This window comes from Abramis brama, assembly GCF_963993115.1.
Source record: "Abramis brama genome assembly, chromosome: 1".
Lineage (NCBI taxonomy): Eukaryota > Metazoa > Chordata > Actinopteri > Cypriniformes > Leuciscidae > Abramis > Abramis brama.
In genome coordinates, this window is record NC_139963.1 from 22,672,220 (window position 1) to 22,691,035 (window position 18,816).

At 37.5% G+C, this 18,816-nt stretch overlaps 1 protein-coding gene across 1 annotated transcript; it reads right to left on the reverse strand.

Annotated features, from left to right (window-relative positions):
- Positions 1-7,348: 7,348 nt before the first annotated feature.
- Positions 7,349-17,670, reverse strand: nags (N-acetylglutamate synthase). The gene is made up of 8 exons (XM_084134936.1): positions 16,030-17,670; positions 14,648-14,934; positions 12,576-12,789; positions 11,157-11,337; positions 10,629-10,668; positions 10,154-10,285; positions 9,216-9,398; positions 7,349-9,127 (listed from the first exon to the last, which is right to left on the reverse strand). Exons 1-8 carry the CDS (start codon positions 16,450-16,452, stop codon positions 8,950-8,952), a joined length of 1,638 nt encoding a protein of 545 aa, XP_083991062.1. The 5' UTR covers positions 16,453-17,670; the 3' UTR covers positions 7,349-8,949.
- Between the last annotated feature and the right edge of the window lie 1,146 nt (positions 17,671-18,816).

The following is an 18,816-nucleotide window of genomic DNA, read 5'->3' on the forward strand; positions in this document are numbered from 1 at the left end:
ATAGCAAGTGGGTCATCCAGTTTTCTTTATTGTTTTGGCTCAGTGGGGTTGGTCAGGCGTGAGCCAGAAAGCAGTCTGGAGTTGCACAGAAATGTTCATTGTTTCAATATAAACATGTATAAAGTACTAGACTGTTTTAGTGCCTACAACACAACTGGGTGAATCTGACCATTTTTGTCTTATTCACTTCCAGGAATATTATAGAAAAAGCTCAGTCAGTTCTTACACAATTCTCGGTGTCTTTTAAAAACGTGCAAATTAAAATTTAATGTTTAACATTCTACTACTTGTCAAAATAAATTAATTGCTACAGTTCTATCATAACGAAACTGAACCAGTACAAAGGAAAAAAGTGTTTTCTTTTGAATGCTCATGTCCAAGAGTGTGAATGATAAAGGCAGCAGTCGGCAGCACATATCATAATGTCAGGGCCGTCGCTAGTGGGGTGAAAGATGGTGACAATTATAGGGGCCCCCGCTGCCCAGGGGCCCCATAAAATCTACAGTTATACTATATAGGCCCCTGTTGTATGAATAATTCTAATATTTATATTAGTTGTATGCCTGATATTTAAATGAAAACCACAAAAACATGCAATTTGGTAAAATATTTTTTTTAAAATATTCTCTTACCTCCCTATTAATGGTTTAGTCCGATCTAAAGTAGGCTATTTATTAATTATTCAGTCAGTGACAAACATCAGATGAACCCAATACAATTGTAAGTCCCACCCCAGCTCGTGAACAGAACCAATCAGAGTTGAGGCGGCAGTGCCTGAAGTTAACGATGAACTTGGTGGAAGAGCAGGAGATTGACTGTCAAAATGTCGGGGAAAAGAAAACATAAATCAGGGCGCCAGAAACGCCTTGAAAAGAATGAGAGGGAGGTCAGGAGAGTTGTTGTATCTCAGTCGATCAAGACGTTCTTAAAGACAGGTTGTATTGTTATTTCGCTGGGAATAAGAAAACTACCGTCTACAGCCTGCCGGGTCCTGTCACTCATCATTATCGGTGCGCTCCACAATCGACCGAATGATTAGCTACATGGTCAAAATTTCTGTCTTTTTACACTATTGTAAATAGAGTTCAAAAATTGACACGAGTCACGACGCATTGCATTATGCACCTAACCTGCCGGCTGATGATTTATTTTATTTATTTGTTTATTTATCAGGGACAATGCAAAAGAGACACATTGTAACAGGTTACAATAACTTGAACAGATGTTGTATTTGATGTATTTATTACATCAATAAAACATGAGTACACACTGCACTTGAATGAATACATTTTAGCTTTATTTAATAATATTATCTTTATTAAAAAATAAGACAATAAATGACTTTATTTTTTAAATTTAGGGTTAGGGCTTGTCAATTTATAAATGTTTACTTTCTGATTTATAAATTATAACAGACTGATGGGGGAAAAAACATTATTTTGCTGTTACTTTTAAAAAAAAATTGGTTTTATTATTATTTAACAATTTCTTTTTATTAGTTGTAATTTTTATATAAATTTAACTTTTAAAATAAAGGTTTTACAACAACATCACCTTCTTCTGTTATGTGGGCCTCCATGCTCATCTATTGTACAGTATACGATATTGGTGGAGGGTGGTGGGGGCCCACATCAATATTTTTTCAGGGGGCCCTGAATCCTCTAGCTACGTAACGGCCCTGCATAATGTAAAATTAATTGTTTTTTACACATGTAAATGTGATTCATAAACACCAGAAAATATTCCTCATCCTAACTTCCTGTCAACCATTTGCACATTGCAAATGTCTTTTCCATTGTCTCAGATGAGTCAAACTTGCCCAAAATGTTGTTTGAGACGACTAAATAATCATAATCTCTGTTTATTCAAATGACTGAGCTGCCACAGCAGAAATGCAGGTTTGACTGCAAATTTCACCTTTTGTAACTTTTGCATCACCGACTACGTTTACAAGCTGTTAAAATTCGGGTTATGGTCGGGTTAAGGTCACTATTTGGGTTTCTGAAACATTCGGAATAACCCGTTTACATGCGTGAGCAGAGAGAGTTACTCCTGTACATGGAATTTGTAATCAATTGGCAATATCCCGATGTAAACGGCGACGCACGGTTAGCGTCTGGACGTACGGACAACCTTAAGACGCAATATGCGTCATTTCCGATTCTTCTTCCTGTATCCAAAGACAACAACAACAGCAGCAGCACGCGGATAATGAATAGTTCGGGGCAGATAGCGATCGCCTTTGTTTGCGCTTTCCTCCTCGCTCCAAAAGTGTGGTGCTGTGCTGCGTCTCGCCATGTTTACCTCTACTTCTTGTTTACTTCCGGTATACTGCAATACTACAAGATTCCTTGCGAATAGAACATGCGCAGAACACAAATTAATGTTCCTTTTGATGGGGATATGCCGATACGCGTTTACATGATATTCGGGTTAGAAAAGGGGTACCCCAGGTATAATATCCGGGTTTTTAAAAACCGGGATATGAGCATATCCGGGTTTTTGCCGGTGTTTACGTGGCCGTGCGCGACCGGGTTATTGCTAATATTCCGGTTTTGAACGGGTTATTGGCTGCATGTAAATGTAGTCAGTGTTGTCAATGACTACGTTTACATGCAGCCAATAACCCGTTATTAAAGGTTTTTTTTTCAAAAACCAATATTAAAGGTTTTTATGAAATATTATTTCCATTTTTTTCAGCACATGTAGTCAGAGTTACAGAATAATAATAATAATGCAACAAATAAGGAGATTATGTTTTATTTATTTTAATCAGGTTTGTTAAAAGTGTGCTTGAAAGTTAATTTGCGCAACCATGTATTTGCTATAACGTTGAAAATATTTGAAAACCAGTTGTTGGAAAGTTTTTTTTCATCGAAGCAGAGACCAGGAGACGTTGGGATCACATTCAAACAAAGTTATTCTTTACTGAGAGCGGCTGCGGTTCATCCAACATAATCTAACTCAAACATTATACATTGTAAGTTATATACCTTCCAAGGGGGAGGGACTTTTGGAGGTGGAGACAAATCAAGACAAAGCATAGGGATGATTTGACTCTATCAAGTGAAAACCAGTTTGGCAGGTTATCTGGCTTGCTCAAGAGAGACAGACCCAATCAGCATAACACTATCATTCAAATGATCCAATCAGCCTTACAGTATCACCCACACCTTCACATGATCACAGAGACAAAAGCACAGCTGTACATTGAGCTTACTGGTCAGGAAATGCATAAGGACAAAGGGTGAGGGTGAGAGTCTCAGGAATTGACTCATTTAGAGAACAGGACTGGCAGGAATCTCTTGATATAATCATCATAACCACTGCTAAACTTTCTCAGTCTATATTGGAATCTAAATTAAAACATTTAATACATTTGTAATACAACACAGTTAAAATCAAGTAATGATGCAATCCTTTAAATCTTAAAGGATGTAATCTTAGATGTAAAATTATCATCATGTCACATCATATTTTATTTAATGTGACATGTATTGTATGTCATTGGTGATTCATTGTGTCACTGGTGTTACTGTCTTTTTTTTTTTTCTAAGACCAAAGATAATTATTCTTCAACTTCATTAAGATGAGACTAAATTGTTACATCTGGCATACAATCTAAATGAATAGCTTTGAATAAAGTTTATATATAAATGGGAGACACTGGTGTTACCCATAAGGAAGGTGACACCAGTGACAATTTTCATGAAAAATTTATTTTACAAAATGGCTGCTGCAAGGTATCAAACCACATGTTGTCAATCATGGTATACTAACTAAATTAAGTAGTTTAATCCATTTGTATTCTAGATTTTTACAATTCCCTAACAATTAAGTAGGTCATACCAATGAGTTCAACTAAAAGCTTCATATGAAATCATGAGATAAATGAGAAAATGTCTGATAACTGAAAAGAGACAGTGGATCTACCATGGGCTTTTCTTCATAGATATTCAGGAAATTGGAAGAAGAAAGTCAAGTGATGTCATAAGTGTGATTTTTATTTTAAAATAAGAGATTTTTGTTTAACGGTAACACCAGTGACACAACTCCAGGGGACCACTACTTTCATTAGAAATTTTATAATATTTATTCAGCATTTAGTTTTTTTATGTCATTTACATAATATTTTTGATAGTTATGTATACATTATTGTATTTTAAATGGCGGAAAACCCTGTTATTGACATAAAAATAAAGCATTTTCCCTCTGTACATGACTGTGGGGACGAGCACTTCTGTGGTGCTTGAAATTCTATATAATTAATTAAAAACCAAATATTGCCACATTGATGGCTCAAGAAGGTGTAAGTGTTCAAATAACATATTGTTTTATTTTAAAAATAAAGAAATTGTAACCCTAAAGTGTCTTTTATGTGTAATATTTCTGTAAAGGCTAGGGACAGAAAAATGGACATTAGTAGATCGCCCTGGAGTGGTCACTTTCCATTATTAAATGTAAATGCATGGGTAAGATGTCACCTAATAGATGTAAATGCATAGATGTCGCCTAATTTATTGTTTTCTATACCAGTTTACGACTGTTTCCTCTTTATTTTTTGTGCAGCTGTGGTGCTTTTGAGTGACAATTCCTCATTTGTCCTTAAACCCTCATTGTGTTGCCTTTCAATTAAAAGATTTTGTTATGGGTGCGTGTGCTTGTTGTTCATTTGTCTTAAAAGTATCATAAGATTTGTTTGTCAGCGGTGCATTTAGCTGTTCATTAGCAAATCAGTCATACAATAAGACATCAAAAGATGTTTAAAATTATTTATTTTAAAAAAGAAGGGAAAAAAAGAAATAAAGCCCAATTTCAGTTATTTGAGGTGGGAAGAATAATTGATAAAACAAATTAAATAATACATCGCAATATGGTTTCTTGTAATACATTTTCAATACCCTGGTACTAATGCAGATTGCAGCTTGCTTTACTGCATACCAAAACAAGTATTTCGGTTCGTGAACAGCTAAGAGTCAGTTTTATCAACTCTAGTATGTTCTGTTTGTTAAACTCGTGAGAGAGAGCGATTCAAAAGCATATAGAACTGTCTGTTCTCTAATCGCTCTCGCGGTACTTTGTGGCCGCTGCTTTAAAGGTCCCGTATTATGCCCCTTTTCACAAGATGTAAAATAAGTCTCTGATGTCCCCAGAGTGTGTATGTGAAGTTTCAGCTCAAAATACCCAACAGATCATTTTTTACAGCATGTTTAAATTGTCATTTTTTGGGGCTCAGAAAAACGCGCTGTTTTAGTGTGTGCCCTTTAAATGCAAATAAGCTGCTGCTGGACGACCCAGGGGGCGGAGCTTCATGAGCTCGCGCTCAGTCTCTCAGGACAATCTCATCTCACAGAATGATGATAATATCAGAAACTCTCAGTAACGGTGTTCATTTCGAGTCGGACAATAATGCCTACAGAGTCAGAGTGCTATAGAGATGGAACAGGTATAGTTTAGTAGTTTAATTACGGTTATTATAAAGTATTTGTCATCTGCTTGTATGTATCCATTATTTGTTAATTTAGCCTACAAGTCTGCTGTTTCAGACCAGGTCCGAATGATGATCAAACATATACTGATGAGTTTAATAAAGTTTATTGTACATCACACAAAAGATGAAGCGCCAGTTTTACTTGAGAAAATCACCGTAAGAGCTGAGTAAACACAGTAAGTTATAAGAAGTGCGCAAGTACATAAACGAATTTCGGTAGAGTTGAGGGAGCATTCCTGTGGGCGGAGGTTAGTCAAAAAACTGTTCTACTGACGTCATTAAAGAAGGAAGTAGAGGGATGTAGTCCAAACGGGCCGTTCGATGTAGGCGACTTCTGTTAAATAAAATATCTCGCTTGGCATTGAACTTTGAGCTTTATAATTTTACAGATATTATTTATACTCTAACAACAACATTACGCACTAACTAAAGTTTGAAACATGGGATCACGAAGAACGGGACCTTTAAACAGTGAGCAACTTGAAGTGGACGTAACTTGAATGGACGTAACTTGAAGGGGCGTAACTTGAATGGACATAACTTGAAGGGGCGTAACTTGAAGTCTTGCAGGATGCAGACAGACTCTATTGCATACTACTGGGGTCCTAAACCCGGACTCATCACACCAAAGTGACCGGATTATTCACCACACCGGCTGTTTTGAGGCCGGAGGAAAACCGGGAGATAGGTCGCTATCTCAGACTGAGTACAGAAGCAAACTGAAATTGAACGGAAGTACGAAGTCTGACGTAGTCAGGCTAAATCTCTATTGCATTAGCTCAAATTTCAATGAACTCAAAATTAGGTAACTTTTTTAAGTAAAACCAACAATTTATTTTATTTTTTTACAGTGAAGGCTAAATAAAATCATTTAGCCTACTCATCTTCATGTTGACACTTTTCTGGAGAAGAACACAAAAGATTTGGTAAAATGCTCAAGCTGCTTTTATCCCATACACTCTTAAAAAGAAATGCTCTTTATTGGCATCCATGATTCCATAAAAAGTTATTCAGGAGGCTGATTCACAAAACATTTTATCTTACCACAAAGAGTTCTCCTAAATAGCAGTAAAAGTTATTGGGTAAGAGTTTCTTCTTAAAACCTATTCACAAAGCTGCTGAGAGTGAGACCAACTTTTACTAAGCAACAGAGAAGTGGGGTTCACCTCTGCTATGTATGATGTCAACACATTTACTAACTATGACTACAGTGATTGGCTGATGGGAGAGGGGTCTCTGTCAGTGATTTAATCAGTAATATTGTAGAATGAGGTATCATGTTGCCATTTTCAAATAAAGATTTTCAAATAAAAATGTTGCCATATTCAATTTGTTTTTTAAAATGTAGGCCAAGTGTCACTAATTAAACAAGTATGTTTAGCTAATTGTCTTGCATAATTCAAGCGACAAAATTCAGGCATTCAATGCATTTTACCTGTACATATGAACCTTTATGTTATGTCATTGCAGATTAAAATCTATGAAAATCAAAATATTTCTTGCATTTATAAAGAAAAGTCTCAGCCCCCAAGGCTCTATCGCTAATTGCCTCAAAAGTGTACAGTATCTTTGAGCGGATTGCAGAGGCGGATTGCGGCAACAGCCTTTTTAGGATTTAGGAGTCCTCTTGACTAACCCCAACTTTTCACAGATTTAGGAACTGGTTTTTGTGCTAAAATGCTTTGTGAAATACTCTAAGGGCAAAAATTGAAGAGTCCTAAAATTAGGACTGACACGCCTTTTATTTGTAATAGTTTCTCCTAAATCGGCAAGTTAGAAGCTACTTTTAGCCTTAAGATGTTTTGTGAATACGGCCCCAGGGCCCGTACTGTATGTATGTATAAAACTTCTAAGAAATGTTCTTAAGAATAGTCTTAAGCTTTGACTTAAGTGTCAAAAAATTCTTAGTAAAAAGTAGGACTTCTCTAAGAGTAGGAGACTTTTATAAAGAAGCTAAAAGCAACTTTCAGTAAAGTCAAAGACTGATTTTTAAGTGCTGACTGAAGTGGCACTTAAATGTTGCAAACTAAGGACTACAATGATGTCAACCAAAAATGGTCGCCCTCAACCACTGAATCAGCCAATAGTGAGCCTGCAAGGGTGAAGTCACAGCAGCATGACACCAATCATTTAATGTAATTATAATAAAAATAATTTAATTAAGAGACTATAACTTTAATATTTAAAAAAGAAAAGAAAATTGCTCTGCATTGTGCAAAATTATCACAAATTAGTATTGATGTTGTAGAATCCTTTTCCATTGATACGTCTCCTCATTTACAGTTGATGGATGAGATCCATCAATTGCTCCAACAACTCCAGGGAAGCCCAAAATCCTCATAAAAGTGGCTTGATTTTGCCACAAGATTTGAAGATCAGTTGGAAAGTCAATGAACTGCCATACAGTAGTGGCCAAAAGTGATGTCCGGCAAAGGACAATTCAAATATTCACCCTTTATTCAAATAGTATTAAAAATGTGTTAAAGATTTTGTAAGCATATTGTGTAGTTGTGCTTGGAGTCAGTTGTTTATTTGTAATAACACAATGAAACATGCCAAATTGTACAGACATCATTTTTAGCCAGGCTGTCATACAAAGAAATTATAAACGCATGAAAAAACAAGAGAGGACAGTGAAATATTAATAATTGAAATTAAATTGATATTAAATGTTGCAGTCAATGTATGATTTTTTTTAAAAGTTTTTCTAAAACCTCTAGCTGTAGTTTGCCTTATTTGTCACTTAATATTCAACAATATAATTGATCTGCCTGTACTGACACCATTGTCTGAGAACTGAACTGAGCTGGATGATGGCATCACTGTTTTCTCCAGAGCGGCTGTATAGATAAATTAACTAAATAGATAACTAATGATTTTTACAATGGAAATGAATCAACACTGAACTTACTTAAGCCGGACAATGACACTATTTTCTTCTTGATCTGCTGTACAACCAAAACCAACTTTGTTGCATTTTTTTCCTGTAATCAATAAGCTTCTTTGAAACAATCTGTGTTGTAAAAAGCGCTATATAAATAAAGTTGACTTGAAATAATTTTGTCAGATAAATACCTTCACTAAGTTTAGTGTTTTGTTCTTCCCTCATATTTTAAAATAAATATAAATATAAAAATATTTTCCTCATAATTGGTTGGTTTCCTCATAAATGGTTTAAACAAACTTGAAGGGTCATTTAAAAAATAAAAAATAACTCCGCACACCACTTTTGGCCACTACTGTATGTTTGGTGTGGTCAGTGCCACAATAGTGCTATTTAAGACCCTGCTTACTGTGGACTGATGAGCCCAAGTCATCATTCAACATTCAATTTGTTCCTTTAAGCTACTCAACCAATACTCCAAGAAAATGTGAAGATATGAAGCTCTGCTTAATAGTAATAATAATAATAATAATAATAATAATAATAATAACAAGGTCACGGGATGAGTATGGTTTTATGACCCTTGGGGTTGCTGAAGGGGTTTCACTTCTGTTGCGGTGTGAGAGCAGAAAGAGTCAGGAAGGCACTTGGCGTACTCCACCAGCACGTAAGACTCACGGATGTCTGTAAGGCCAAGCCAGAATACAATCCAGTGACCATTTACAAAACTGCCATCACAGTGCTTGAAATACCTGAGGATTTGAAAGCAGAATGAGAGATGAATGATCGATGGGCAAAAAATGGGAATCACAACAATGCAATGCGGAGGACGGGACACACCAGGGATTGATGCGGTTAGTGGCGCGGGATCTCCAGAAGAGCTTGCCCAAGTCCTGACGAATACACTCCCACAAGATCTGGCCAGTTCCTTGACCTTGTTTACTGCTGCTGACCACAAATTTGTCCAGGTACGGAGTGCCGCTGTTCACAGGCTCTGTGGTGATTATAGCAGCCGCACTGTACCTGCAATTAAATGCATACAGGCACAGATTCAGTAAGCTTATATTCTAGAAGCATAAAACTATGAGCATGATTTACCACAAGGGTGAAACGTCATTTAAAAATACCACAACTGTGTCATGTAAAGAAGTGAGAGGGGTAAGGTGTGTCAGTGAGCGAGCTGTGTTAAACCCTTAACTCTTTCCCTGCCATTGACGGAATTTTCAGGAAATCCGTGTTTTTACTGTTATACGGTAGGGGGGCGCTATTAGACATCTTCTGAAAGAGTACAGAATCTCCAGATCAAAACACAGCCGAAGAAGAAGCAGAAACAAGCAAAAGAAGCATTGCTTATGCACATATAAAATAACGCGATCATCAAAAATTACACAGCATATAAATCATTTATATTTAGATTATTACCTCCCTAAATCCCCAGTATGGGTAGGTTTAGGATTAGGCAGTCAGGTAGCGGCTTCAACAAAGAGGGTAATAATTTGGCAGGGAGTCAAAATTCACACAACACCGGACGTAGTCTTTGACAAAAATACTATTACTAATGCTATTACAACTACGAATACTACTACCACCTGTTAAACCTGGTCCTGGTTTAATTATGAAAAATGAAGTTTTCTATTGACTTTTTTCTTATTTCCCAATGATTCAACTTTCCCTTTACATGGAGAAAATAGTGACACTGGATAATTTTCTTTCATATTTCTTTGGCCATACAGTATGTTGTAAAACATTTTCATTGAGGCTTGATGTTTTGTTCTTACCCTTCAGACAGGTAAATAGAATGCAGTCTGCCCTTTAGAGATGCTATGTAATCCTCTTTTAGGTTCCTTTCGAAAGACTTGTTTATCAGTGCCAAGAGACGGCCAGTGTCAATGTCATCTAGGCTGTTGTATCTGTGACCGGAAATAAATCTTTGTCAGGTTTGACGTCATTCATATCAGATTACACACAGTGAACACAATATCTTAAATATGTATCTCTAATAAATGCCTATGGTCTAATTTTACAGTACTGCACTGAGATATCCAGCCTGACACCTGTGGTAAAAACTGCTTGTTTATTCTTGATTATTTAATGACAGCCTAAAACTCTGACCAAGCTGATTGTGAAATAGGGAAACTGTGATTGTACACAGACATTTTAACAGCATTGTAAAATGTTCCATATGGTGGATAAGTAGAAAATTTGGACTTAAAAGTGAAAGGCTAAAAGAAATAAACTGCAAAAGTCACATACCTGTGGATGGGATCTCCATTTTTAAACAGGGTGCCTGAGCCTGAAGGACGGATAAAACAATACAGACATGTTTCCTTAATGGGTACTATACGTTATCCGGACCACACGTGACCACAACCGCTCTTGGTTGGTCGTAACCCCAGTGACGGGTAGGTTTAGGGGCGGGGTTGGGGTAGGTCATCACATGTGGTCCGGATAACCGTATAGTCCCCCTTAATGTTACATTGTGGGTTTAAGAAATACAAACGGTAGAAACTTTGCTCTTTTTTTACTGGTCCAAGATATTCTGTTATCATTAATCAATCTCTTAGTCTTACTCTTAACCAATATTAGTAAACCTTGTAAAATCCACCGCATTCAGCAGCAAGGGGCCGTAGTAGTACTCCATCCAATGCTATGACAAAGTCACAAACTTTGCTCAGGCATTCAGAACAACTAAAAGTAATATGTCCTTTGACTTTAATGAGGGAAAAAGAGTACATAAGTTTCATTTGTCTCGGTAAGTGTGTGTTCTCTCTCTTGTCTCACCTTTATGGCTGAAGAGCTCAGTGAGAAGCGTGCCAGCTGAGGTGAGTACGGCCGAGCTGTCAGCTGGCAGCAGGTTGAGCAGCTGTGCAATGGTACTGATGCGCCTTTTCTCCACTTCACTCAGCCATTGCGCACAACTCAGGCCTGGCAAATCTCCCGGCAGCGACACTAAACCCAACACCTGAAAAATAAAACAGACCATGATTTTAATTAGGAACACTTTAGCCCATGATTTAAAATGTGTATTCATTATGTGCGCATTTATATTTGAGAAAAAGAATAATTAAATAGAATCAAACTGATTCTATTTAACTGCTGCATACCACCCAGAAATGTAGAAATTGTAATACTGCCACCTTGTGTTCACTTTACGCTATTGAAGCAACAATCATTTCTTGAACACATTTCTGCCGTTAAACCACTCTTTATTGAAATTGATAGCAAGACATTTAGTTTTATGATAGTTTTATAAACTATATTGGCTGCATAGAAAACCTGTTTACATGAGTATTAAAAATGAGTATAAAATGAGTATAAAAAAAATTCTCTTACATAAAAAGATTCAACAACTGAAACATAAACTGAACAAATTTTACTGACATTTGATGAACAGAAATGGAATAATGAGTCCGTGAACAAAGGGAGGTTCAATATCAAACGTTTTTCAAAGCAAAAACGGGGGCAGTGTAATGAGGGAAAAATGCAAAGTCTCAAGACGTGTTATTTCTTGAATCAGTTAAACTGATTTTAACAGTGTTTTTAGAACATCTAAGACAGTGCTACAGGGAGACTTGGTGGAAGAATGAAGTAACATCTCACAGCATTAATCTGCTGCAGTCCATGAAGATGAGATGCACTATAGGCCTTAAAGCAGCTGTTGGACACCAGATTCTGACTGCTACTTTTGATATTGACCCCTCCCTTTGTTCACGCACTCATTATTCCATTTCTGTTCGTCAAGTGTCAGTAAAATTTGTTCAGTTTATGTTTGTTCTGTGTGAACGAACCCCAAAGCATGTTCATGTAGGTGATCAGGGACCCTGGGCCTCTTTCTCCTGGTGTTTTTCAGAGTCAGAGAGGTATCTTAACTGTCCTGAGTTAATGGAACTGTGATACCTCCTGTCTTTAGGACTGTCCCATAGGTGCATGTGTAAAAAATGTTTATGGTTCATTGAATAAGCATGACAAACATTGCTTAAAAACTTTCAAATAAAGATCTGTAAAGCTTATTTGGAGTGTACAAAGTTATCTTTAAAATACAGTATCCTGAAAAAGGGACATTTAAGGTTTAGCTGTGCAGGTAAACCTTACTCCCCTGGCCTCAATACACAAACACACATACACAAATGCCTCCATTAATAAAATTAAGTAATATAATGATTTTTTGTTAGTCAGATTCACATATTACTCCTACTGTACCTTGTGGTTTTGGTTACGGAGGCCCCCTGAGTTGTTCAGGAATATGACTTTCTGAGGCTGCAGTGACTGCGAGACGGCTGCCGTCACCTGGATCGAGCTGAGAACAGAAGAACGACCACCTGCATCGCGGCCCACTGGACAGACCAGCGGAATGGCTCTACAGTCCAGAGTCCACTGCAGAAGAGCTGAGTCCACAACAACTGAGGGACCACTGCTGATAGAGGACACAGAGACAAAGTGTTTGTGTGTGTGTGTGAGAGAGAGAGGAGACTCTGATGTGTACTAGAAGGAGTCCATTATGACACCACGGCCCATTTACAAAAAGGATGATAACAATATAGGCCTAGTTTTGAAAATCATTCTAAATGTGAAAGAATAGCATGAATAGAGTCCACACCACAACTATAACAATAACGGCAATGTTGTTGGAATCACTTTTAGAAATGTTTTTTTTTTTTTCAGCTGATGAACAATAAAAACATTGACATCCATTCAGAATCCACCCGACTATAAAGCAACCAGTGCAAGCATTTACAGAGGCAGTGACAAAACTGCAGTGCGTGTTTATAATAAGTAAAGGTTAATGCCCGACGGGGTGTCCATTGTCAGGTATTAAAGGAGAAGTTCACTTTCAAAAAAACTTTTGCTGATAATTTACTCACCCCCATGTCATCCAAGATGTCCATGTCTTTCTTTCTTCAGTCGCAAAGAAATTAAGGTTTTTGATGAAAACATTCCAGGATTTCCCCCCATGTAATGGATTCTATTGGGACCCAAACGGTAGAAGGTCCAAATGACAGTTTAAGTGCAGCTTCAAAGGGCTTTAAACGATACCAGACGATGAATAAGGGTCTTATCTAGCGAAACGATCGGTCATTTCCAAAATAAATAAAAAAGTTTAAGTTTTATAAGCACAAACGCTCGCCTTGCTCTGTTCTGTGATGCGCGTTCGTGACGTCACGTAATACGCAATTACGTTGAAAAGGTCACGCTTGACGTGTTTACAAATGTGCAGAAGGAGGACCATATACACATTTTCAAATGTATTTGTGTCAGTTTATCGTTTAAAATGCCCATTTCGTGTGCGTATCCTGGGTGTTTTAATATTAAAAAGCCAAAAAGAACATTTTCTTCAGGACAGAAATTTTTCAAGCGTGACCTTTTCAACGTAATTGCGTATTACGTGACGTCACGAACGCGCATCACAGAACAGAGCAAGGCGAACATTTGTGCTTATAAAACTTAAACTTTTTTATTTATTTTGGAAATGACCGATCGTTTCGCTAGATAAGACCCTTATTCATCATCTGGTATCGTTTAAAGCCCTTTGAAGCTGCACTTAAACTGTCATTTGGACCTTCTACCGTTTGGGTCCCAATAGAATCCATTACATGGGGGGAAATCCTGGAATGTTTTCATCAAAAACCTTAATTTCTTTGCGACTGAAGAAAGAAAGACATGGACATCTTGGATGACATGGGGGTGAGTAAATTATCAGCAAAAGTTTTTTTGAAAGTGAACTTCTCCTTTAATGGATGACGGCGAGGCGTGAACCGTCCAACTGCCTCCGCCGAAGTCCATTAATACCTGACAATGGACACCTCGAAGGGCATTAACCCGCTTATACCATGGTCACTTGCCAAATAACACATTTTTAAAACATTAGTTTATATTTTAATTAGTTTTACAATCGAAATCTAAAGTTTTTACAAACAATAACTTGGTTTCGGAGATATTTATAGTCCGCTCAGCTCGTAGAACCCTTCAGCTTTGTTTTGATACAATAAATTGTAAACGGATACTTTGACTGCCTGTTGCTATGGTTACTCACAGCTGATGTAGCCAGCGCATTTATTTATTAATTTCGAACGGTAAACAGTCAGTTTCACCAGAACTCCTTTACTAGGTGTCCTCTATCACTTTTTAATGGACACCCTGCAGCCAATCAGAATCGAGTATTCACCCAGACCATGGTATAAACAATGTTATTGTGCGTTGGTGTAGACGTTAATTAAGTTATCATTTATAGTTATCGCTCTTGGTGTGAACGGGCCTTAAAGTGGTTTCTAAACCTGCTCTCATCCTGTGGGTCCTGCAGTTGTAAAAGGGCCTCTGAACTAAAGAAGGGCATCACATTGGCTGAGTTGTGCTGAAGTGCTTCTGTTAAAGCCTGGCAATGTTTCACCATCACCGTCCTGGCGAGGGTGGAATTAGTCCCAGTTTTGTTGCTGTCCTCTTCTTCCATCTCAGGAGGCAATCCCATCACCACCACGAGCTTCATATCCATTCGCTGCAGGAAGGAGAGTCCAAAGGCCAGGCTCTGAACCATCTCACGGCTATCAAACACTGACGTGTCAACCTGAGGACGACAACACAGAAATCAGCATCAGATGTCTTATTTGAAATGTCATGACCTCAAGGAACAACTGCGTGTATCAGCTGCCATTAAGGTTTTTACAAAATAGCTACAATCACAACAAACATAACTGTCATTTAGACAAGTCGGAAAGAGTCTGCTTCTATGAAGAGCTCAGATATCTGCAGCGTATAGCAGCCTACCTAAGGTTAATTTAGTTTGACCAGTGATCCTGAAACAGAAAAAGGCTTCAATTGTCTGCAGAGTCAACAAACCAACAGAAAGGATATGTACACTCGTGCACAATTTGAGCAGCAGCATAGATGACAAGCTGGCAGAGTCTTCACATAAAATGTTCAAGTTTGGCTTCTGAGACTATTTAACAATATATTTACATGATTTTCCTTTAACACAATTGATTAATAATAATACAGGCCTATGTAGCTCTAAATATTTAATATTTAATATATATACTTATTTATACAATTATAATAAAATTACCTGCATTGAGATTTTAGTATTAGGCTATATACATAGCTACAGTATAGAGTTATGGCCATCTGAATTAACTTAAATATTTAAGCACAGATAACTTAAATAATATGCAATTAAAGTAGACACAAAGTTTCCAATTTATATATTGTTGCATTTACTTATGATTATGAACAAGCAATAAAATATTAAAACAAGTTATTGCCTCACATAAACAGATTTATTAAGGTTTTTAACCCTTTACATTTCATAGCTTAACTTTATAGGCTTTCATCAATGAACAAATTACAATTATAGCTGTTTGAAGAGTTAATTAGACTATAGAAGTAGTAGTATAGCCTAACCTGTATTTTATAAGCTATTAAGAGTATTAGGTTGAATAGGATTAATTTATATGAAAAATTAATTGATAGCCTACATTTAAATATATACAATCCAAGATGTATCAAATATATAAGCTAATATATTTTCAATATAAAACAAACATTATTATAATATAATATGAATTGTACAAAAAGAACATTAAAAACACATGTAATATAGTAGGCTAATTCATCAAAAAATGCCTTCATGTATATTCTAACTCTATGGTCGCAGGACACGCACCTGCAGTACCGCAAACACTAGCGATAAACCGGCCCGCTGAAAGTGTGTTAACCAGTACCGAGCCTCACGTGGATCACCTCCGATTTGATTGAGAAAAGCCTTGACATCTCTGTAGATCAGCGTGCGGTTGGACCAGAGGTTGAGCTCGCTCGGGGAGGCGTAGTTGGGGAGCTCCTGTAGGGTCCACGCCGGGGTTTTGCTGCCGTGTCCCGCAGCACTGGCTGACCTCAGGCGCAGGTTCACGGGGACTAGTCTCCGCCGATGATGACCGCTCCTCTGCTGACTCAGGGCTGACGGTTTCGTCCAAAACTGGTCAGCCATGATGACCATGGCCCTGCAACCGGACGAACCGCTGTTGACTTTGGCCATGAGTTGTGCAGAGGAATCTAATGGCCCCCGAAAGCTACCTTCAGCTGACCACATCAGGATTATGAGGGGTGAATATGGTCCAGGCGAGGACACGTGGCTGAATCAGCTGTCAGGAGCTCCCGTGGTGTGCAATAGAAAATAAATTATTTTGCAAACTATTTTGCATTTACAGTAAGGAAAATTGCGGGGTAAAGTTAGCTTAAATGTCAGGAAATTAAAATAAAGCATATATATAGGTTATTATAATGACAGCAAGCTATCAGACAAACCAATAAAATGTAATAATGATAATAAGTCTGATATATGTAAATCTTGTTTTTGATCTTAGATCATGGAAGTTTCCTAGAGTCCTGTTGAAGTCCTGAAAACCCTGATTTATATTAAACCCCTATTAAATGCAGGCACTAGTATGTACAAAATGCAAAATATAAACATTTACACACAATCTAAATATCTTTCTCCAACGTTATTCTCATATCTGTTTTACAGAGGACAACTTATAGAAAATAAAATAGCATGGAACCTAAAAATTGAGTGGTATAATGAATATAATTTTTATTTAATTATGTTTTTGGTTATAGTCTTATTTTCATTTTCCGGGTCCGGGTGTCCTCTACATAGGACATATAAAATGTAAAAAATAAATTCCACCATTTGTTTCTTAAACTCCAAACAATGTAATGATGTAAAAAATTAAAATCTTTTCTTTTTTTTTCTATGGGTCTCAGGAGGATATATCAGACAGAAAGGAGCATGAAGAGTCTTATATTGGCCATATGAATTCAACTTGAAAAGCTGGTATTTCCCTCAAGAAAGGAATAGGCAGTCTCGTTAGTCTGTCAGCAATAATCTGATGATGCTGCTGTCAGTGAGCTCCATATGGCGCCAAACACTCACTGACCTGGATTTCTTCACTTTCTCTGTCCACAAAAATCTGTTTAAACCCAGTCTGTGCCACAGCAATGCAACAGAGGATAGAATTGATATTTTGTACTTGTTTTAAAACAGATCGATATACAACCCCATTTCCAGAATAGTTGGGGACATTTTGTAAAATGCAATCTGTGATTTGTTAATTCTCTTGAACCTTTTTTTAACTGACAAATGTTAATTTTGATGGCTGCACACTCTAAAAACACACTCTAAAAAAGTTGGGACATAAGCATGTTTACCACTGTGTCACATCACCTTTCCTTTTAATTACACTTTTTAATCATTTGGGAATTTAGGATACTAATTGCTGCAGTTTTGCAAGTGAATTTTTACCCAATCTCGCCTGATAAAAGACATCTGCTCAACAGTCGTCGTTGTCTGATTCTCCTTTTCATGATGGGTCATACATTTATAATAAGAGACAGATCTGGAGGCAGGCCGTCAGGCACATCCCTTCTATGGTGCAGAGTGTCTAGAAACCACAGAATGAGGCCTGGCATTGTCTTGCTTCCCAGGAAAGATGTCATCTTGATTCCATTAAATGTTTCTGTACAATCCCAATATATGCCTCCATGTCAGTGGTACCTTCATGCATATGCAAGTTACCCATGCCATTTTCACTGATGCACCCCAATACCAGGACAGATGTTTGCTTTTGCACCTGTCATTGATGAAAGTCTGGATGGTCCCTTTCGTCTTTGGGACTGAGAACGCGATGTCTCATCAGAGATCTCATCAGGTCTTGAGTGATTAAAATTGTTTGTGCATTTGTCTTTGTAGTAGCCTGAAGCCAACTGCAGAGAAAGATTGACTAATTTTTAAAGGGCAGACCCAGCTGTGTGCTGTTCCCTCTACTCTCTGGGCTGTCACTATGAGGCAGCTCTGTTCAGCTTCAATGTTTCCTTTATCTGCATGAGTAAAATGTATTTTTTTTATGAAAAGCAGAGGTCTTGTTTATACACAGACTTGAATCTGTAGATCTGTAACGTAGGATTAGTTCACCCAAAAATTCTGTCATCGCTTACACACCCTCATGTTGTTCCAAACCTGTATTACTTTCTTTGGTGGAACACAAAAGGAGAAATGAATGGGGGCCAGAGCTATCACGTTAAAAAAAAGTATGCTAAAGTACCATGAAAGTAGTCCATTTCTCTTGTACTAGGCTGTCTTCCATGTCCTTTGAAGCTGCGATAGCTGAAACATGGACTCATCTGACCACAGCACACATTTCCACTGTCTTCTAGACCATCTGAGATGAGCTTTAGCCCAGAGAACTCGGCATCCCTGCATAGAACAGATGTATAGCTTTCTCCTTGCGTAACAGAGATTCAAGTGGCATTTCTTGATGCAGCGTCAGAATGTGTTAAGTGAAAATGGTTTCCCAAAGTACTCTTGAGCAGATGTGGCTGTATTTAACAGAGCAGCATGATGGTTTCTCATGCAATGTCATCTGAAGGCTCGATGCTCACACACATTCATCAGAGG

Excerpts from the sequence above, each read along its gene's own strand:
- nags (XM_084134936.1), bottom strand. The coding sequence starts at position 16,452 with ATGTGGTCAGCTGAAGGTAGCTTTCGGGGGCCATTAGATTCCTCTGCA. Across the intron at positions 12,790-14,647 it reads GACCCACAGGATGAGAGCAG|CAGTGGTCCCTCAGTTGTTG; the intron begins GTTTAGAAACCA and ends GTCCTCTATCAG. Across the intron at positions 9,128-9,215 it reads ACTAACCGCATCAATCCCTG|GTATTTCAAGCACTGTGATG; the intron begins GTGTGTCCCGTC and ends TCAAATCCTCAG.